The 23539-nt window shown below is 39.8% G+C and overlaps 1 protein-coding gene across 1 annotated transcript; it reads left to right on the forward strand.

Annotated features, from left to right (window-relative positions):
- Positions 1-2193: 2193 nt before the first annotated feature.
- On the forward strand, positions 2194-23539 carry LOC139721620 (uncharacterized). Its single transcript, XM_071632952.1, has 17 exons — positions 2194-2269; positions 2324-2533; positions 3124-3764; positions 4247-4464; positions 5295-5463; positions 6495-6580; positions 9057-9290; positions 9952-10102; positions 11042-11075; positions 11653-11786; positions 12348-12439; positions 13154-13250; positions 15021-15122; positions 16336-17430; positions 18206-18445; positions 22023-22095; positions 22738-23539. Exons 1-17 carry the CDS (start codon positions 2194-2196, stop codon positions 22833-22835), a joined length of 3750 nt encoding a protein of 1249 aa, XP_071489053.1. The 3' UTR covers positions 22836-23539.

Raw genomic sequence — 23539 nt, forward strand, 5'->3', positions numbered from 1 at the left:
ATTTGGTGATTAATGCACTAGAGTGTAAGGATTATGAAATTAATATAAAGATATTGTATATTTGTTTTGTACAGTTTGTTTCCTTTGATGAGGAATAAGATATTCTTTAAAAAACTTTTTTAAAGCGTATGTTAAGTTCTTTCATATTAGAAGAACCTGTAGGGATTGGTCAGGTGATATCTTGTCACAAATTCAGTGCAGATGGGCAATGACCAAATTAAGAGACACTCATAGACCTTTGGAAATGATCAGGTGACCAACTGACCGAGTGATGCCTCACCCGAGGAGGGACTTTTACAAAATCTGAGTACTGCCCACAGATTGATATGTTACAAAACAGGGGCGTCACCAGCTTTTTTCAATTAAAGGGGGGGGGGTGCTTTTGCATTTCTGGTTCCACTTCCGGGTTTCATCAGCTAACAAGCAAAAAAAAAAAAAAAAAAAAAACCTTTATAGCACAACTTTCTTATTCCACTTCATGGGTTTCTTAAGCTGACAAGCCAACAACAACAACAACAAAAAAAAAGCTCAGATTGACGATATCAAACTTGGACGGGTGGTCAGCCCGGAGATTCGCAATTTCATGTTTTAATTGGCCATATACTTTCTTCGGTAATTCCTATAAAAATTTCACTCTCTTCAGGTATTGTTAAATTGGAATGGTACAATACGCCTAAATATGTAAGCAGGGGGCGGATCCAGGAATTCCGTAAAGGGGTGGTGCCTTTACAAAATTTAAGGGGGGTGCACGCACCTCCATTCCCCCCCCCCCTTTTTTTTTGTTTTAACCAAAAAAATAAAAAATAAAGGGGGGGGGGCGCCCGGTGCCCCCCCCCCCCCCTCCTCTGGATCCGACACTGGTTATAAGTAGAACTTGCTCTCAGAATGTACAGACTTTGCTACCGGTACTTATTTCATCTCCAAAACCAATGTGTTGTTGCAATTATTTGTATTTTGCCACTACTTTTTTTTTCGTTCAGTTGATTGGGTATTTCATATCTAGAAAATAAGACAATGTGATAATAAATCCGATTGAACTCAATCATGCAGCCAAATTTTGGGCATGAGTCGCATGTCATTTTATTAACTGACTTGACGCTGTATAAGATTATTGTTAATGCTAGGCTGGGTGAGAGGTGGATGCTCAGTCAAACAAAACCCGTCGAAGCCGGGCGAGCTGAGCAGCTAGTTTTGACTCGGAAACAGTTTCCAGTTGTTGATCCACCGGGTCACTATATATACAAGGGGCAGCAGAACTCTTTCATGTTGCAAGGGAAAAGAAACACTTGTTAAATTAGTCCATCATCTAATTTGCATGCTATAGAGGATTACCGGACACTCGATTTTATCCGTGATAATTATAAGCTATATATTATTAGGCCCGATTTTGATATCACAACCATTTTGTTTGAGTTTACTCCGCTCACAAATAATTTTAGAGCCATGCAACCGGATGCTTTTTCCCATTTCTTAAGTGAGGTATACACAACATGATGTTGCTGCAGGTTTTCAGTCATTGTTGGGTTTCTAATTACATTCTATTCTGTTCGAATGAGAACAAGCCTGATTTTACGATCTGTCTTGTTTGCAAATTAACTGGGTGCGCTTCTATAGGGATCGAGGGGCACAGGGTTACTTCAAATAAGCCGCATTCGACTGCTCCTGATCCATACAGGTTGCCTATCCATCGCTGTGAGAAGGTGCTGTAGCAGCTGTGGAATGAATTTGTGGCAGAACCCTTGGGATCCCTATGTTTTTGTCTGTTTGTTTTTCTCTTTTGGTAACCTTTTTTCAAGCAAAAAAAAAGGGGGGGAGAGAGACTGATCTTTCTATAAAAGACCACAAGTCTTCGACTCATTCGTTCACATCGTTGTTGTTTTTTCATATCTCTCGGGGGTAATATGAAACGCCAACTGTGCACCGAAATGATTACACCCAAAACATCGCATTTGCTCTACACTGCCACATGACTCACGTGCAAAATGAATGAACTGCTGCAGGTGACCGCACTCGCTCGCTCAGCTCTCCACTGCGCTCGCTGCGCTCTGCACTGCCTGCTGCCTAGCTTTCTCTGCGCTCTGCATGCTATGCACTTGTTTGTCCATATTTTCTACAGCTGACGCGCATGAAAGTGACAGAAGGCAGGTCTGAACCTGATCGACGACGGTGACATGGCGGCATGAAAACAACAAGATGCCAAAACGCGCTGTAAAGAAACGCTCAGTGGAACAATCTACCAAAATAACAGAATATCTCACGATTAAACCGAGTGGAGATGAGCAGATTCAGGAAGGCCGAGGCAAAGAGACCCAATCATTGTCAGGCGCGAGCGGCGTGGACGTTGCTGCAAAGCCGGTCTCGAGTTCGATGATGTCCAGCAGGACGGTGAATCCAGGCGAGGGCAAACATGCGTCGACATCATCAAAATTTACGAGCTCCATACCTTTACTTCAAGAGAAATTACAGAGCATCTTCAAACACACTGGATTCAAATCGGGCCTTCAGAAGAAGGCCTCGGAAGAGGTGTACAAAGGTATAAAAACATTTGAATTAAATTATTGTTGAAATTTTCATTTGCAGTCACTAACCCGATAATGATATATTAGACTCAAAGTCAAAGATCTAAACATGTATGAGAAGAAATTTGTTGAACATGAGGATTAATGTTATAGGGCCTATTGCTTAAAGCTTAAATTTACTTAATGAAACATCAAATTGGATACCTGAGTAAATTATCTGTCAAAGAGTTTAAAATGACCAGGAAACATGAAGTACCGTACTTAAAAGAATTCTGGAGTGCTCTATTAAAGGGGGATGAGCACTGGGCATGGCAGTTGATCGATTGTGTAGACTGTCTAACGTTTAAACTAGATTGATTATGGGTACTATATAGATGTCTAGATTATCTAGATGTGAAGATTGATTGCGAGAGACGGAAATGTAACAAGCCTTTGTAGGGCATTCATGTGGATGGAGTTACAGAATAAATGTGATCTTATGTGTGAGTATAAAATACATGATGTCATTTTGATGGGTATACAGAAAATATTACTCTTAGTTTGATACACATAAAACAACAAAAATAATCTTTTGATTAAAAGTTGATTTTTCTGCCAACATTAGGACAGAGAGATGTCTTCATCTCCATGCCAACGGGAGCTGGTAAGTCTCTGTGCTACCAGCTGCCTGCAACCTGCAAGAAAGGCATCACCCTTGTCCTGTCCCCGCTCATTGCCCTCATCGAAGATCAGCTCACCCACCTGGACAAGCTGGGCATCAGGGCAGAGAGTCTCAACTCCAAGATTCCAGCGGCCCAGCGCAAGCTCGTCCTGGCCGACCTCTACAGCAAGAAACCAAAGATCAAGATGCTGTACATCACTCCGGAGACGGCGACCAGCGACAACTTCAAGGCTCTCATGAAGAATTTGGACAGCAGGGGACATTTGGGCAGTTTTATAGTGGACGAGGCACACTGTGTCTCTCAGTGGGGCCACGACTTCCGCCCCTCCTACCTGAAACTTGGTAACCTTCACCGCATGTTCCCCAAAGTACCCTGCGTTGCGCTCACAGCCACTGCTACAGACATGGTGAGGAAGGACATCCTACAGCAGCTCAGCATGGAAGGGCGGGTTGCGGAGTTCAAGGCTAGTTGCTTCAGAGCCAACCTCTTCTATGATGTCATCTTCAAGGATGTCCTCGAAGATCCCATAGACCACCTGAAAGACTTTGGTCTCCGTCTACTCGAAAAGGATGAGAAACTAGGGGTGAGAAAAGTTGACCATTTTTACACTATATGTACCACTATAAGGTGATATTTCATTTTATTCCTTTCCATCAATCTTTATCAAACATCAAACGTACGAACTTACGACAGATAAACACTTAAATGTTGTTTTGTTTTTTTCAATATCTTGTAGGAGCTAGAAACTGCACGAAGCAAACTTGCTCATGGTTATTTGCTTGTAGCAATTTTAACAAGTATTTGGATAGACATATCTCTTCTTCATGAGCAGTGTTGTTTTGGTTTCTGTGAAGAATCCATTTCCATTTGTATTCTGCCACCAACAAACATTGTTGTTCAACTCATATTGCTGAAAGATTCACAAACTAAACCATATAATTTTGCAAAGAATGACTTTATGCTGCTATTGTGCCGAGTAACAAATATAGTGAGATATAAATACATAAGTTCAGTTCAGTTGTTGGACTAGCTGTAAATCAGTATGAATTTTCAAAACATTGTCAGAATACTTCAGGCTGTGGAATTGTTTACTGCCGGACAAGAGATGCCTGTGTGACAGTGGCAGCAAGCCTCTCACGTCGTGGACTGACAGCCAAGGCATACCACGGCGGCATGAAGGGTGCGGACAGGACCTCTGTGCAGGAGGAATGGATGAGTGGAAAGATCAAAGTCATCGTGGCTACCATCAGCTTTGGCATGGGAGTAGACAAGGCAACAGTCAGGTGAATGTATGATCCACTTTGGAGTCAGCTCATGTCCACACGGTTACAAAGTAATTTTCTTTTTTCTCAGTTGGTTAGGCACTTACTGTACCCTTTTTTCAAAGTGACATAGTGTATAGGCTTGCCAGATGTAACAGTTTATGGAATTTATCGATCTTGTTCAAACAAAGGATAACTTCCGTAGACCAGGTGACTAGAATGGTCTGTCAATTAACACCTGGGAAAGGATTCATTTCATTATTTTGCATGGATGTATCAACAATCTCTTTCCATTGATATTGCCAAATACCACTTTTGCTGTCAGGTGGTTTTGCAGGCAAGCACCATCTATAATGATTACTTGAATAGTTTCACATTCCAGATCTCATTGGATTTATAAAAACTAACAAGCCATGTTGGTAGGAATGACCATTTTCTGCTCATGCGCAAAGTGGAACCCCAAACTGGCTTACTGTCTCCCTTCTTGTAGTATTGAACAAATTAAGATGTTGCTTCCTGGAGATAGTAGCATCACATTTATTCGAGACTTAGCACACCTAATTCCCATGGGCAATAAGTTAATGATTTTACTTAGAATTGATAGGTCAAGAGAGACATTAGAGAAATGACAGTGGAAATATGTCAAAGGAATATGTACCAAGAATAAGAAGATCTATGCATTTTACAGGGAATCTTGATTGTTAATGTTTTGTGGTTTCACCATGTGGTGATGGTCATACCAAGTAGTGCAACGTACAATGGATGGGTCATCTGTTATCTCAGAACTTGAATTGTTCTGGTTCTCTACTGTTGCGATGTTGCTGACTTTGAATCTACTTTTATTGTCCCAGGTTTGTGGCCCACTTCAACATTCCCAAATCGATGGCCGGATACTACCAGGAATCCGGACGGGCGGGGAGAGATGGAAATCAGTCAAGATGCCGTCTCTACTACTCCAGACAAGAGAGAAATCAAGTGGCCTTCTTTATCACGCAGGAGATAGCTTGTGCCAAAAGCAAGGTCAGCCTTTCAAAGAATACAAAGAAGACTATCAATAACAAGCCTGGTACCTGATTCAAGTCCCCTGACTGTAGTGGTAGTGCCCCTAGGTAAGGCATGTTATCCCCATTGCCTGGTCCTTTAGAGGGACATCTAAGCTGTCAGTCCTTTTGTTGCTTGCTTTATACAGCATTTGTTGCTTCCTTAGTAGTCGCATGAAATGAATCAATACATTTAACGGAACATTTCCCATTTTATTACCTCAAGGCTCTGACATTATTGCAGATTTTGAAATGAGAATTAAACTTAAGACAGATCCAGACATGAGGCATTTTGAGTGTTCTTGGAGAATCTATCATGGGAAGGATGAGGTGTTTTATGTTCTTTTTTTTCAGAAGATGATAAAAAAATAAGAAAAAGATAATGCCCTTGGCTTTTTTTTTCTCACACAGAATTGTGTGAGGCAAATAGTTTCACAGCCATATAGCCATGTCCATTCTATCAAAGTTCCCATGGGATGCCTCGTTAGATGAATCAATGACATTGCAATACTCATTGTTGTATGAATTTTTGTGTAGTATCTATGAAGTTCTTGCTGATCTGTTACTATTGACTCATCGCATCCATAGAGAAATATCTACACTGTACTAAACTTGAGTGAAATGAAGTGAAAATACTTTTTATTTATCACGATTTGTTTTTATGCAGTTACTTAAGAAGCAGTAAGAGTGTTTGTAAGCAAGTAACCACAGGTCTGATGGCTTGTAGTCCCCTCTGAATGGCTAGGATAAAGTTCATTTCCTGAAGGGTCCAATCATTGAAGCCAGGGGGCTCAAACCAGGGATTTCATGATTGATAGTCCATGGGCTTATTACCACTGCACCGTAACAACCCCTTGGTGTCTTATCCTATGAATTTCTCCTTAACTCTGTGTTTTGTAGGTGCTGGTCCTCAGCTTTGCTGGAGTCTTATTCCATGTCATCATCAGGCATGTCTGACATCTTTTGTAAAGCTCTGTGACATTTTCTTTTTCTCCTTCCTTCATTTTGCAGAAAGAAAAATCAGGAAGTTCAGCTCCAGTCAGTAAATCATCCATGAAGAGCTTTGAAGCACTCGTCAAATTCTGTGAGGAAGCAAAGTAAGGCAGCTACAGCAGGCAGCTTTTTTAAACTGAAAGCGACACTATTTTCATTCTTTATTTGATGGTGGAATGGTTGAATGGTAAGGGCGAGATTAAGCAAAATGTCTTGGTCTAATGCATTTTTGTTGGTTGGTCGGTACATTGGTTAGTGCGTTGGTCCATGGAAAATCTCACAGAAAAATTGACATCCAGTTTTTGTTTTTTTTTAGTTTTGAGCATTCTCAATGAATCATGGTATAAACTACAACTTGCAGTGGAGTTGTGTTAAAGGCGCATAGTCCCGGTAGTGTAGAGAGTGCTGTTGATGATACTACAGATCACCGTTATCATGATACGAAGATTGCCGAAGTTGAGCTGTCATCAAGAGTAAAGCACGTAGGTGTTGCTAGGTAACATTGCCTTTTTAGCTCACCTGAGCCAAAGGCTCAAGTGAGCTATTGCGATCGCTCTTTGTCCGGCGTCCGTCGTGCGTCGTGCGTCGTCCGTCGTGCGTACACTTTTTACATTTTCATCTTCTTCTTGAGAACCCCATGACCGATTTTCACCAAACTTGGCAGGTAGCATCCCTATTGGAATAGGATCTCAATTTCTTCAAATGGGCACCATGGCCCACTTGGGGGGCCCCAGGGGGGCCCAAACACCCTAAAATTAAGGAATCTTTAAAAATCTTCTTCTCTAGAACCAGAAGTGATAGAGCTTAATTGATACTCTGAGTAGGTACATTGATGACTGTAGTTTCAAGTTTGTTCATGGGGGAATCAGGGGTGCCCCCGTTGGGACCCAGGGGAAGGGGGTGGGGAGGGGTCCTAATGGGGCCTAAATTGTACATTTTCATCTTCACTTTGAGATCGCCATGTCTGATTTTCACCAAACTTGGTAGGTAGCATCCCTAGGGGGATAGGATCTCAATTCCTTCAAATGGGCACCATGTCCCTCTTGGGGGGGTCCCTAGGGGGCCCACCCCCCCCCCCACATTAAGGAATATTTAAAATCTTCTGCTCTAGAACTAGAAATGATAAAGCAAAGTTAATACCATGAGTTTGTACATTGATGACTTTAGTTCCAAGTTTGTTAATTGCAGATCCAGGGCTGCCTGCCCCCCCCCCCCCCCCCCCCCGAGTTGAGGGGGGGGGGGGGGGGGGGGGAGGGATCCATATGCAGACCTAAAGTTTCCAATGTTCTCAGGTAAGATTGTGCAAGAATGCGTGGAAGGTGAAATTGCGATACTCATTTGAGCGCGTGACCCGCGGGTCTCTTGTTTGTCTTCTCTGCGCGTCACGCAGTCTGTAGTGATGCCAGGAAGCGTGCTTATGTGCTTCTTAGTATGACATCACAAAAGAAGTTTGCTAAGCTGCCATCCCCCTCAGCCAAATCATGAGCCGAACTGTGATTGGACCACTGACTACGGTGGATCGGACTTCTTCGGACACGGGGAAATGGACCAAAGCGTCAGCGCTAAAGAGGAGTAGAACGCGTAGGTCTCTATAGGAAACTTGCGTCATGCGCCCGCGTATGCATTTTACTAAACCACTGGGACCATGTGCCTTTAAAGTTTGAAATCACTGTGACTTGGTACTTGTGACAACTGTAAAGATTCTCTGAAGTGCAACCACAAGACATTGTGCTTTGCTATGAGTGCACATACATTTTGTTTCAATCATTTCTTCATCTAGAATTTGCTCCAGTCAATGGTAAAGTGACATCTGTTTGACAAAGATTTTTTGCACTCTTTTGCAAGGAAGCACCCTTGAAAAAGTATTAACAACAAAACCATAATATGTCATCCAGGGAAATGTGTCGCTCTGTGTGTCCTTCGCATAATAGCTATATATTGCTGAATACATGAATGTTCGAACTATTCATGATAGCACGATCGTTATTGTCCTTGGCTTCAAAAAAAGAAAAGAAAAAAGGAACGGCTTGTGTAGACTCTCTCGATGAATCAACAACTTAGCAGGTACTAGTACTGGCATAATGAAGGACCTCTAATGTGTTCAGATACAAGTGTTCCAAGACACTTGTATATTTGGCAGTTTACTACCGTGGCAACCACTTTATGGCTGGAAACTTTCCCCTGACAAAGATATATGACGAAGGTGTTAGTCACCTATTTATAAACAGATCAAACTTTTCAAAATAGCTTCATTAAAAAGAAAAAGTGACAGACGGAAGTACGAATTGCAATCTGCTGTGAGGCCAAAGGTTCTGTGGTTACACTTTTGTTACCTTGCAAATATTGTAGATAAAATTTGCAGTTGCCAGCAAGATTGAAGTGTTTGAATTTGTCAGTGAAGAGGTTTGCATTTGTTAAAAATCTAACACTAACTGAACTTGGTAAATTTACAACTTGGTCACACTTTGATGGATTACTGAGCGTTGATGAAGAAGTTTGGTAAGTTATTTAAGAAGTCAAGTGGCTTGGCACGTAAAGGGTTACGTATTGCATCGTATGTCTTCTCAATTTCATACATAGTTGCCGACATAGTGTCATTGCCAAGTACTTTGGTGACAAGGCGCCCGAGTGTGCTGGGATGTGTGATGTCTGCAAGACGCCAGATGTCGTCAAGAAGCGATTGGATGAGTTGCAACGTGGGATACTCGGAGGGGATGCCAGAAAGAATCACATGGGGCGTACATACATTGAGAAGAGACCCCTGAACCAGCATGATGATGAATTATATGGCGGAGGCAAATTTGGAAGAGACACGTAAGCATACTCCTTCTATATCATATTTAACATAAGATTTTTTAACCACACAGTTGCCACTGTTTAATAGGGGCACTTGAAAATTAGAAACTACTTTAATGGGACATTGTCACAACATTATTTCCAAGACAGCTACAGGGTATTGGAATGATGATAATTGTTATGGAAAGTATTTATCCCAAAAGGGATAACTATCAAAAATTGGGACAAAAACAAAACAAAACTGAAATATGTGTGAACGATTAGCTCCAAATTACATCGCATACATGTCGAGTAAGTGTTTATGCTAAGTTTGTCATTCTTTTTTTTTAATTTCACCAGCCAACTTAGTGAGGGTTTTTTCACTGAACTTGCTTTGAGTTGTAATTTGTTTTAACCCATTGAGGACGAGTCCCTGAGTACTCGGGCAGGTGTCTATGGGAAATGCGTGTTGTAGCAAAATCAGTCCATCCTCAATGGACTAAAAGTGTGGTTGTGTGATGTTGTGGACTGCCACCAACCAGCACTAAAGCTATCGGATATATTATTTTTTTCTTTTGAATAACTTAAATGAGTTGTATACAAGATCAAGGTGTCTGAGACATTAAAAGGAACTGTAGTTGCAGACCAATTTTTGTTCCCATTTCATCCAGACATGAGTCATTCACATATCTATCTACAGAACATACGTTGGTAAAAAGCGCAGGCCGACAGACTGGTCAGATGATGATGACTTCAACTCTGACGACAGTGATGACGATGACCGAGACAATGAACAGAGAAAAGCCGCCATGAAACAACTCATTCAAGACCAGTTCAGCAAGAGAAGAAAGGTAAAACAATGTCACTCAGAGGACAGACTGCACCACTTCTTTTAGGTTCATCGCTCTTTAAATTAATACATGCATGCTCATTTCATTAACCTCCCAGCAGCTACCACTACCTTAACCTTTATGTCAATTATTAACATAGTTGAAGCAAGGCCAAACATATCCTATAGTGTTTTGTAAAAGCAAGGTGGTTTTATTTCCTTGAATGTTACTATTTGATTGATATTTGTGAAATTAAAACCTAGCCAAATATTGTCTCCCATAACACAGATGCAATGTATCTCCAATGTTGGAAACATCTAACTTTGATTTTTGAAAAAGGACAATGCATATATCTCATGTGCACTGCAGTCCTTGCCTTCAGAGCGGTCATGAAATTGTCTGTCATGTCCCAATTCGTGAGATGGGTCTGTAAACAGCAATTCTTTTAGAAGTAAGTGCCTAAAATTAGAAATCAGGTTTTCTGTCCAAAAAATCGCATTAGAGAATTGATGGAAAATGTGGGGATGGCAAATGGGCAATGTGGCTGAGTGAGAGAAGTAGTGAATTCCAGTCTACATGTTACAAAAAGGAATTTTTCTCATTTGCATGAGTTTTTGAGCAGGCATGTGACCTGAACAGATAGATCTCTCACATTTCACCTCTGTGACGCTGAGTATGTGTCACTCCTGGGCAGAGACAAATGGATTTTAGGTCTTCTTTGTTTGTTTTTCTTTAATTCTACGTAGGTTTAACATTTGTAATGAGGTGATAATGATAATGATAACGAATAACACTTATATAGGGCTTAATACTGATGTTTCTAAGTGCATAAGGTGTATGTGTATAATTATGACAAAGATTCAAAAAGGTGACTGAGGTCTTGATGATGATGATGCAAAGTTGTTTTATTAGTCAATGTGCAATGAGTAGGGCTGCATTTGATCATTGTCATTTATACAGAAGCAGAGAACAGAAACAACAGCTGAAGTGCCAGGTGAGAACACAAGAAATTTCTGTCAAATAGAGGGAGAGATAGATTTATAACGTAGTCAATGTAGTGTCTCTTCATCAGAGCTTGGATGGGTTTTAATTTAAGATAGTGAAGAGCTTTAATTGTTACATTATTGGTTTTGACTGCATAAGTCTCCCACACCTCTTGTCAAGTATGTAAGTTACCAGGCTAATTTCTGTTACAAGTGCAGAGTGACAAAAAGATGAAACCTGAGGGGATAGCCAAATTAGGAAAACATCAAAGTGGATATAGTTTCATAAAGCTCGCAGACCTCCCAATCATTCTGAATTTGGAGGAAAGAATCTTAATTTTAACTATTTCCAGCTCTTGTTTCAGTAGAAGTTTCCTGTTTTTCTTGATAATTTTACTACACACTCTTATGGAAACTACTCTTTCTTTCCTACTTTTGAGCCAAATCATCCCTGTTTTTCGATCAGGAAGGTTGGGAAGTCTGAGTTCGGATGTTCAAGAGAGCAATAAAGAAATAGAGTGGATTATGGTCAATCAGTCTCATCAGTGTATTCAATGACTGGTGTGCAATTTGTCATTCCACTCATAGAGCCTCCCTATTTGACAATGAAAAGTAGGCTAAGTATTTCTTGTAAATCCTTCACATTCCATCCTTTCATTACAGATGCAAACTGTCTCTTGAAAGATGCCAGTAGTAGCAGATTGGCAGGGCTTACTATCAAGGTAAAAAGTTTGGATATAATAAGTTCGTAAAAAAGGTGTTTTATACGACTAATTCCGTTGGCCTTAAAAAAAAAATGGAGAAGACTTGATTTCATTGACATAAGGGTAGAACAATTCACTGCTACCTTCACTAGGTGCTTTTTGCACAACCACTTGGATCATCTTTGATTATGTGCAGCATTCTCTTCCGTATGAATTTTGTGATGTTGTGTTCTGGTCTACTCATGAAACCTAGAGAAGTTTTAAGACACTCGTGAAGAAGCAAGTGTGATGTATTAGACTAGTCACCAAGTGACCCTGGATGATGAAGTTGCAGACATCAAATCCATGAAAACTGCAAATTGAAGTAATGTGGTTAGGAAATAGGGGAACTGGTATTTGTTCGAAGATAAAGAGTTTTGCGTCTTTTCCGTCAGCAGCTTTCTCAGAGTTTCAGAGCAAGGACAGATGACAGAACGAATTTGACAAACCCTTCCCACAAATGGGATATCTTAGATGAACTCTGAACTTCCATGTTTGATGGATCTGAGGGTGACATACAGTAATGTTTTTGCAATGCAGGTCAGAGAACACTGCATGCAGCTTCTTCAGCAATCACTAGCAGAAAATATTAAAGCTGCATTTCCTGATGAACCCGAGAGACTGCTGAGCAGGTAAGCAGGAATATAATTGATCATCGATAAGATACAGGTTGTAGATGAGGCAGTTGCCACAGCATCTGTGATTTACTCTCAAACCTGTATATACTAGTAGTGACTGCTTGAGGGGAAATGTGATTGCCCATTGACAGGTGCCCACTATAGGCAGGTTGCTGCCAAATTTGATTTTTGTCTTAATTTTTCAAAGATAAATGTTACATGCATGTGTCCCGCACACACATTAGGGGATGCAAGGGATTGTAACACATTAATAAATGTCATGTCATGAAAATTGTTTAGAGCAAAACCTTTGTTCGTTTTTATTATTATTTTTTTACTTTATTTTTGGAATTGGTTAAATCTGTGGTTAGCCTGTAGCAAGGCCTTGCTGGCATTCAGAAATGACATTGCTGGTATAGAAGTGACTTGGGAAGAGTGACAGATAGGGTTAGACCTGGTGTTTGTGGGCCCAGTACAAAATGAAATACTGTAAAACCAGAAACATTCTTGGCATGAAACTTCTGCACATTGTAGCCAACACGTCATCATTAAGAGTTCATCTTATATAGGTTATATTGTATTGCATAATTTTAGTGACTGTATATTTATCAGTTTTATGTTTGATGCAGTTGTGCCACAGTAATCATTGTCTCTTTCCCGAGTCAATATATCTTCAGTGCAGACCTTTCCACAAACACAAACTTTCTGTTTTCATACGACCTTCCACAGAGATGCTAAAGCCCAGTCTTGTGCGATCCGGAGTGAGCATGCTGTGTTTCAGGCAGCCAAATCTAGCAATCTCTACAAGGCTAAAGTGTTCAGTCAGGTAATGTGAATCACCTTCGACTTGAGTAGGATAATTGTTGATATGCACTAAGTTTGACTTGTCCCCATGATACCAGTGTAAAGCTGAAGGCACTAAAGCTTCAAGAATCTGCAAAACAGGGAGAAAAGGCTGTACCATAGTTATGGGAAAACTCGGCCTAGCTGGTAAACTCGGCCACTTGTAATGCGTGCGGGGGCCGAGTTTACCCGCTTGGCCGAGTTTACCCGTAACTACGGTATGATAAGAACTATGATTCTTTTATGCCTCCGCAAACGAAGTGGCCGGAGGCATTATGTTTTCGGGTCGTCCGTCCGTCCGTCCGTCCGTCCGTACGTCCGTGTGGTGGTTTTACATCAAAGTTGGTATGAGGGTATATCCTGGGGGGTTAATACTTTATTTGGATTTTAGGGTCACGGGGTCAAAGGTCAAAGGTCACAGGTTTTGTAAAAAAAAAAAGGTTGAAAATTCATGTTTTTCTCCATATCTCGCAAATGGTGCAAGGTATCTTCATGGAACTTAGTATATATGCTTGTTCCAATGGGCAGTGATTATCTGGGGAAGTTGGGGGTCATGGTTCAAAGGTCAGGGGGTCAAAGGTCAAGGTCAACTCCTCAAAATATCACTACTTTCCTTATATTTATGCAATGCCTGAAGGTTTTTTTTTTTGTTTTTTTTTTAACTTGATGTATACATGTATTACCCAATATATATTCTGTGGGAAGTTTCTTGCCAAAAGGTCAAAGGTCAAGTGAACGTGCTGAATTACACTTTTTCCTCCATATCTCAAAAGTAACTCAATGTATCATCATGAAACTTACATATTTATGCATGTTCAACCTAACAGTAATTCTCTTTGGAACTGTGAGGTCAAAGGTCAAAGGCCAGGTTTAGATAATGCTATTTTCCCATTTGATACTGAAATTATACTTTTTCTCAATACCTTGAAAATTACTCAATGCATAAACTTATAAAAGGGTCAAAAGTCAAGTAAAAATCGTCAGTTCCCCAAATACCTGCACTCTGACATATTAATCATTCATCCAATTGAACCTAGTTCTAGGAAAGTGAACATTCAGCACATTTGTGTCAAACCTGTCTTTTTAATATTTTGCCAATTGTGTGAAACTGTCATCACACATTGTCAAGACATTGTGCTATAGACCTATTAGGAGAACCATGCATTATGGCGGAGGCATATCAGTCGCCGTAGCGATATATCTAGTTTTTGTTTTTTTTAGTTAACTGAATGCTTAATATCTGAACTACCTCAAGTCTGAATTCAGTGTCGTAGAAAGCTCTGCAATCAAAAATTTTGTAAGTTTTTATAAAGCATTGTGTTGTGATGTTTTGAATTGACTTAAAACATTTAAATGCTTAAACTCCTGTGCACTTGACTACTTTTACACTTCGGGGCTGATTTTACCAAAGCTGTGTTTTTCTGGTAGCCTACTTTATTTTCTGATTCTGTCTTAGGTCTTAAGAAACAAAGTAAGCATGATGTATAAAACCTCAGACTCTGGAATATTGAAAACCATCAAAATTACCAGGAAACTGCCAAATATGAAGAAAAAGAAGCCTATCCAAAAATCAGTACTCTGATTTGATGTGACCCAGATAGACTCTAACAAATAGGAGATGGTATATTACATAATGAATATTATATAATGTAATATGCACTTGTGTAATAGATATTAGTTTTCATGAAAATTCGTTTTTAAGTGTTGGTGTTGATGATTTCATATTCTGATGTTTTTACCTGTACTCTCATAGGTCAGGGAGATCAAGAAGATGACGACAGAGTCCAGGTTACATGAACTGTTGTTAAATCATGCGAGTGACGACGATTGTGACACAGCAATGTCCAATCACAAGGTGAGCCATATCTGTTTTTTATTTCATTAAGGAAGGTGCTACAAAATTGTACATAAGTGCTTGAGAAAAATTGCTTGCCCGTATTGGGCTAGCAAAAAGTTTTGAAGCCAACTTTTCTTGATTCCCCTCCCCCCCCCCCCCCCTTCAAACCCACAAAGTCAATTATAGAGAAGACCAAAAGATAATGACTGTTTAGTGATGCAATGCACTTTAATTTCATTGCAGCAACTTTCCAACACTTAACATGAAGAAACCCCAGTGCAATGCAACACCAACACAAGTTTTGACTCCAATGTGTTTAAGCATGCGAATCAATGTGTGCTGTTTATTCAGATGATAGTGTTCTTTCAAGCCCTTGACGTACAAGTGAATATCTATATCATTTTCTTATGCTTTTGGACTTTCTTTTCCTGCTAGTAAAATTCATGTTTGGGCAAGTGTTCTGCCACAATTTGAAAATCTGCTTGCCTGAGTAGGCAAGTGGTTTAAGAAAAAAAGTTATGTTACATGTAAGTTTCTTTCATCATCAACTTGGCTGAAATTGGTCTTCTTGATAACATGATCTTCAGGTGTTTTTATGCAAGAAGGAATGATGGAGACAGTGGTTTATGATTGCTTGATGAATTTACAAACTTTAGTGAGGGTCTGTGGTGACCAAGGGCATATATGTTGAACTTTTTCCACTTTCTAGACATACTTACCAACATTTTGAAGTGCTAAAGTGGTAGATTTGCGAAGAAGTGCAGTGACCGAGCCCGAGGGCACTTTGCATGCGGGGGAGGGTGTAGGATTGGGTGTCCCCTCCCACGGAGTGGAGTTTTTTGGTTTTCAGCTTCAAAATATGTGATTTGGTGCATGAACATAATATTCTAGCTGTTTTCGAGAGAATCAATGCACAAGGAAGGGGAATTGTGACTTTCATTTGATTTTATGGCAGGCTTGCTACAAAATTGGTATACCTTAAGAGTAAAAAATCAGTAGCTGGCTAAAATCTCTAGAAAGCGGAAGTCTACCCTCCATATCGGTAGAGTTAGCAAGTATGTCTAGAAAACAGAAGACTAAGCCAAAATGAATTACAAACAAATGCAGGGAAAATTGAATATGAATGAAAACTTCCATGTAGGTTGTGTTGATGGTAAGTATACTGATACTGTTGAGTGCTGCCAGTTGAATTTAAAGGAAGTGTGTATTGAACTTTTTCTCCTGTTCTCAGGAAACTTCACGCCAGACAGCCAAAGGTCCATCCCTTCCCACTCTGCCAGGATTCTGCTCAGCTGCCTCAATGCTTGCAGCTCAACAACTTCAGGGAGGAGTCTCTTCCTCGGACAAAAAATCTCGGACATCCAAATCTTCTCCATCTGAAGTTGGAGCGCAGAAGTCAAAAGGAGTGACAGGGTTTCCCTCCGGTTTCAGGAAGGCATCAACTTTGCTCCAGTCGCAATCCACTGAGGTCAATGTCTTAAAACCTGCTGAAAATGAGGCAAATGAAGATGCTGCTGGTAGTTCTACTGAATCTGTTGCGCTTTCTTGGGGCGAGAGTGCAGGAATTAATTTCACTGGAGACGTGGGCGAGTGGGAGTCGTCCGCTGTGGAAGGATTTGAAGACGGAGACTGCGATGACAATCAGGGATGCAGCTTCCTCAGCGAGGCGGAGCTTGACGCGGACGAATACCGGTCTGATGATGAAGACAAAGCTGATGACGGAAGCAGACTAAGCGCCAGCTCATGTCATGATGCAAAGCGTGATGGTATCATGGACAACAGTGCTGCTACTAGTAGCACACGAGAAACACGGCAAAGTGAAGAACACGAGAGTGGGCAAAGTGTGGATCAAGCTGTCCCCGTTCTTAATTCATTTCAATTGCAGACAACTAATGTTAACAGCTTGACTTCTGACAACACTGGTGAAGATTGCCGGGCTTCTGATGAAAGAATGCTTGTGATTGACGAAAGGGAGATAGATTCTGGAGCTGGCATTAAGTCGTCAAGTTGTCGAGGCGAGAGGAATTCCCAGAAATTCATAAATGAGGATGAGCGTTCTGGAATTAGTTTGCCGACACCACATGGCACAGCTGCAGTCTGGTCTTCGTGCACTCCCTGCAGTGATACAGTGACAGATGATAACTGCAGTGATGCTAAAGTTGATGAGGGAGACCATGTGGATGACTTGCACATGAGAAATTCAAAGGAAGAAAGACTTCTGAATCATGCATCATGCTCAACTTCAACTAGTTCCACAATGGACACATCTGATATCAAACCAACTGCTGTGGATGTTACCCTAGAGGCCTCCAGTACACAAAATCATGTAAGTTGCCATACACTTCCCATTGAGATGCAATGCAGTAAACCAAGACTTTTTAAACATGCAAAATGCTGTTAAGACTAAATTCTACATCTTTTTAACCGCATTTTCATCAGGCATGCATATTTCTTTCTCAACATGTAAGCTGATTACCCTTGAAAAGAAGGTTAAGTCAATTTTAAAGCACAGGATATCTTGATATTTTACTTCTAACTGCTTAGGTCCAGAAGTTGCATACACTTTTTGGTACTATTTCTTTAACAACTGTATATCTCTTGTACATTAGTTTCTTTAAATTATCCTATTATCTCTTTAAATGGTTTAATTACTTGCAGTAAACTATTTTTTTTTCCAGTATAGAGGTATCAACACATTGTGTGATTTTCCTCATATGATAGCAAGTAGAAAAAATGATTAAACTGAGAATGTGATAAGATTTGTGATGTAATATTGAACACTGATTTTTTTTGGCAGGGACTCTCTTGAGGCTGAAAGATGAGTTGAGACTTCCATGCATCAAGTAAAATGTGGAACTTTTTGTTTTCAGAGAAAGCATCTATCCCAGTTTTTTACAAAAACAAAACACACACACAATTGCACTTCCCATAGCATTTACAATATTTTTCGAGCATGGTTCAGTCGTCTGTGTTTGGCTTCATGGCATTTTTTTTTTTTTTTTTTTTTTTTTTGGGGGGGGGGGGTCATATCTTTGAATTTCTGTCACAGCTGTTTCTGCCTCATGGTCACTGTGTATCTCCATTTTGCTTGGGTGGTTCAGGTCAAGTCATCTTTAAGTGCCATTAAGTCCGGGTGTATCAGCAACTCGCCAAGCTCAAATGGGGCCAAGAAACGGGTCACCTTTGACCCCCACATCGAGGACAATGAGAGGTCAAAGGGCGAATCGCTGGAAGAGAAGCGAAAAGAGGAGAAGCTGTCTCAAAGCCTACATAAGCTTGCTGCGAATGCGGTCGTCAAGTACCTGACACCATTCTACAAGGACGGAAAATTTGCCAACAAGGTATGGAGAGACCAATTTCTCCCTAACTCATTATGTGCCATGTTAACACGCACAACTCAAGTTGACAGTGTGTCAAGTTTGCATATATTGCTCAAACGCAGAAACAGCCAAACGGATCCATAAATCGTCAAATGACACAGTATAATGAAAGTGTTAGTCATGACACCATTTCTGTCTCATGTAGCTTGCATTATGCGGTTATTGAATATCAAGTGGTGTTTTGTATTGGATTTTTCAGTAAATTTTTATGCCTCCGCCACGAAGTGGTGCCGGAGGCATTATGTTTTCGGGTTGTCCGTCCGTCCGTCCGTCCGTCCGTCCGTAATGAATTTTGTGGACAAGGTAACTATCAAAACCTGTTGAGGTATCCTAATGAAACTTGGCTTGTATGTGTATTAGGGGGTGAAGTTGTGCCTATCAACTTTTGGGTGCACGTGCTCAAGGTCAAAGGTCAAAAGGTCAAGGTCAAATATGTAAAATTTCACTATTTCCACCATATCTATGCAATGCCTGAAGATATTTTCTTGAAACTTAGTGTATACATGTATTACCCAATTTAGATTCTCTGGTGAAAGTTTGGGTCATGAGGTCAAAGGTCAAAGGTCAAAAGGTCGAGTAAAAGTATTAAAACTTCTTTTTTTGTCCCCGCCGAACGAGTTCGAGCAGGGGACTATGAAACGGGCTCCGTACGTGTGTGTGTCCGTGTGTCCGTCTGTCCGTCTGTCCGTCCGTGCGTCCGTGTGTGATCAAAATGTTCAAAATGCTACTCCTTCGCCATTTCTAACCCGATTTTGATTCTGTTTGCTTTATATGATAGCACTACATGGGAGCTTTGAAACTTCTACACAGAATTTCAGTTGTGACCTTCGACCTTGACCTTTGACCTATATTGTACATTTTGCTTCAAAATGCTACTCCTTCGCCATTTTTAACCCGATTTTGATTCCGTTTGCTTTATATGATGGCACTAGGTGAGGGCTTCAAAACTTATACACAGAATTTTGACCTTTGACTTCTTTGACCTTTGACCTTGATTTTTGACATATATTGTACATTGCCTACAAAATGCTACTCCTTCGCCATTTCTAACCCGATTTTGATTCCGTTTGCTTTATGTGATGGCACTAGGTGAGGGCTTCAAAACTTCTACACAGAATTTTGACCTTTGACTTCTTTGACCTTTGACCTTGATTTTTGACCTATATTGTACATTTTGCTACAAAATGCTACTCCTTCGCCATTTGTAACCCGATTTCAATTCCATTTGCTTTAAGTGATGGCACTAGGTGAGGGCTTCAAAACTTCTACACAGAATTTTGACCTTTGACTTCTTTGACCTTTGACCTTGATTTTTGACCTGTATTGTACATTTTGCTACCAAATGCTACTCCTTCACCATTTCTAACCCGATTTCGATTCCATTTCCTTTATGTGATGGCACTAGGTGAGGGCTTCAAAACTTCTACACAGAATTTTGACCTTTGACCTTGATTTTTTTACCTATATTGTACATTGGCTACAAAATGCTACTCCTTCGCCATTTCTAACCCGATTTCGATTCCGTTTGCTTTATGTGATTGCACTAGGTGAGGGCTTCAAAACTTCTACATAGAATTTTGACCTTTGACTTCTTTGACCTTGATCTTTTTACCTATATTGTACATTTTGTCACTAAATGCTACTTCCGGCGGGGACATATATTACGCACTGCGTGATTTCTACTTTTCCTTGTTTTCTCTGTAAATTGGAAAATTGTTCAAGGTATCTTCATGGAACATAGTATATACATGTACTGACTGGCAGTGATTATCTAGAGAATGTAGGGTTCATGGGGTCAAAGTTCAGGGGTCAAAGGTCAAGTGCAACACTTCAAAATTTTACCATTTCCCTCATGTTCATGCAATGCCAGCAGGATTTTTTTTTTTTTTTTTTTAAACACTTGGTGTATGCATGTGTAACCTAATAGAAATTCTCTGGAGAGTTTTTTTTTTCTTTTCTTTTTTTGCCTCAAAGGTCAAAAGGTCAAAGATCAAGTGAAAGGGCTGAACTAACTTTTTCCTCCATATCTCGGAAGTGGCTCAATTTATCGTGAAACTTTACTGCATATTTATGCATGTTCTACCTGAAAGTGATTATCTTATGAATTTTAGGGTCAAAGGCCAGATGAACATGGTAACAATTTACTATTCAGTACAGAAATCGCTTTTTTTCTCCATACCCGTACCATGAAAATTACTCAGTGCATAAATGTATGAATGGGTCAAAGTCAAGTTAAAGTCCTTTAATCCCCAAATACATGCTCTCCTATTCATCCAATTAAACCAAGGTCAAGGAAGGTGAACATTCAACACATTTGTGACAAACTTGTCATTTCAATATTTTGCCAGTTTTGTGAAGATGTAATCACACATTGTCCACCTGTACTATCTAGACCTATTAGGAGAATCATACATTATGGCGGAGGCATACCAGTCGCCATAGCGACATTTCTAGTCTGTCACTGTTTTGTGTGCGAACATCATGACTGAACACTACGGTATCCACTGGTCATTTAAAAGAATATTAATCATAGATATGTCATAAAATTTACATCATAGCAAAGCATGACATTTTCTCCACAACTTTGCTCATTGCACGCACAGTGTAACAAAAATCTACGAAAAGTTAAATGGATCTGAAAAACAGAATGTTTTCTCAAAGTATGCTTACGTTGCAATTTCAGAATAATGTATTAAAGTAGCACACCAGTGGTTTACACCGTCTCGCATAAAGAGTTACTCCAGTGACATGTGTCATTTTTCCTGTTTACAAGGGTTGCTATGATTAGTCTTTTTTATGTAACAAGTGCTCCAAAGTTGTGTATGCATGATATGCTGCTTCTTCTCTTTTCATGTGGCACAAAATAATGTGCCTGATTGATACTATTAGCTGACTGACTACTGCTAGTCACCTTGGGCAAACCATGGGGGAGGGGAGGGCAGCATCTTCTGCCCATTTTCCTGTGTGCATTTTTGGTGGACCATTTCATCATTGGGTTAGCACCCTGCTCTTTGCCATGAGTGAAAGAAGTGGGATCAGTTCCGTGCATGTGTTGTGACTCTATCACACGTGGAGCCAATTTTATGTCCTAATTTAATCCAAGGGATGGAGTGTTTTGTCCCTACTAGATGAGCTCAGCATGATAATACACAGCTTTGCTCAGCTAGACTCACAGGGACTCAAACCCAAGTCAGCTGATTGCAAAGCAAATATGCTACCGACTGGGCCACCTCATGGCCCCTGCCTGATGCCGATTTCCGTAATCTTTCATAATCTAACTTTCCTTAAATTCATTCATTTAGGAAAATGTTTCAAGTCACCAATTTTGGTTCAGTTTTTAACCACACTTTTTTTAAAGGAATTTCAAACCAGCTTTGCTCTGTATTGATAATGTTCAAGTATATAAAGCATAGATTGTCAATATTTCATTGATGATTCTAACTACTTCCTCATGCATATATTGAGTGATCGCAAATATTCCTTGATGTGAGATTAGATGATGTTCAGTAGTGGACACTATTGATATATTTCTTTACAGGATTTGTTCAAGTCACTGGCTAGATGTTTGTCTCATCAACTTGCAGCCAACAAACTAGTCACGAAAGTCAATGGTAAGAAAGGATTCTTGTTCTTCATCATCTTATTGAAAAGGCATCTATGGCAAAAGTTTTAGGATTTTTGAAATCTAGAATGAATTTTTTTCCTTGTTCAGGTAAAATTAATGAAAAGAAAGGATGTCGAAAGAATGTTGAGATAGAAGTCATTTTCTTTTTTTGAACCAAGTGATTCCTGGTTACCTTGTTTAAACTTGATGATACAATGTCAAAATTAATTCAATGACTTGGAAAGTATTTTATGCATGATGTTTATTTCTTTCAAAATTTTGTTTAATGTAGACAGTATTGAATGTTGAAAGTGTTCATATTTCATGCTACAGTCTGTTACCATCATGGATGCTCCTGACATATTTCAGTCCCAAACAAATGGATAGTTCTCTCCCAAAATATGATGTACAATAACTTTAATACAAAACAGATTTTATATATTTTTTTTAATCAAGCTATCATGTATAAATTAACTGCATATGACATACATATAAAAGGTACAATGATCTTCTTTGAAATAGGACACTTGTGGAATTATTGAATGGATTGTTGCATGTAAAAAAACAACAACAAACAAACAAACCAAAAAAGTCTCTGTTCGATTAGCTTTATTTCTTTTCTGTCTTTGTTGGTGATTAAACTCTGCAGTGAAGAAACATGCCAAAGCAGCTGTTACGGATTATTTCAAGCATCACAGCGAATGTAAGTCAGCCGAGGATCTTCCCCCAGATGTGGAAAAGAGTTGAGTTAAGAAATCACTGTTATTGTATGGTTAGGGTACTAGAATTGGAGTATTATTGAAAAAAATGTTGTGTAACGGGGAGCCTTCTCAAACAATTCTGGCATATTATTCTATTAGCTGCAGGTGGCGGCTGGGTTTAGACTCAAAGTCAAGCTGGGATGTGTTTACATTTTGGATGGTTTCATCAGCCAAAAGACTTTCCTCTTTCCTTTTTCCAGAATTATCTATAGTCATAATGTGCTTATCCAATGACATGGTTAAAAGGAGTCCTGAAGAATTATTTTAACTCCAGTAGTGATTGACTATGTCCCATTTTCAATATACAAGGTACATACATATTGTACTCGCAATGTTGAACTTGAAAAAAAAAAAGTCATACAGGTCTTGTACACCTCAATATTAATCTACAGGTATGAAGCAGTACCATTCTTTCTTTTTTTTTTCTTCATTGTAATGATGTGTATCTGTCTTTAAGATCATTGCTTGTTGCCTGAGGCAGTTTGCAATCAGCGAGTTATTGCAACATATCAAAAATACATTGCTAAATGAACCTTTATCACATGTGTTTTTGTAAAGTGTCATACTTTCCAAACAAATATCACATCTCACTGGTATTCAAAGATAGAGTACTGGTAGTCAGTCTTTTGTCCCTACAACCACATGCCATGTTTATTTGCCATGAAACTGAACAGTAATAAATGAGCTAAT

The sequence above is a fragment of the Diadema antillarum genome, unplaced genomic scaffold (assembly GCF_040938485.1).
Source record: "Diadema antillarum isolate AM-2024a unplaced genomic scaffold, OU_Dant_1.0 scf00000146, whole genome shotgun sequence".
NCBI classification, from domain to species: Eukaryota; Metazoa; Echinodermata; class Echinoidea; order Diadematoida; family Diadematidae; genus Diadema; species Diadema antillarum.

Coding starts and splice junctions, on each gene's coding strand:
- LOC139721620 (XM_071632952.1), top strand. CDS start 2,194: ATGCCAAAACGCGCTGTAAAGAAACGCTCAGTGGAACAATCTACCAAA. Junction 11,787..12,347: donor TGGCAGGGCTTACTATCAAG/GTAAAAAGTTTG, acceptor TTTGCAATGCAG/GTCAGAGAACACTGCATGCA. Junction 18,446..22,022: donor ACGGAAAATTTGCCAACAAG/GTATGGAGAGAC, acceptor ATTTCTTTACAG/GATTTGTTCAAGTCACTGGC.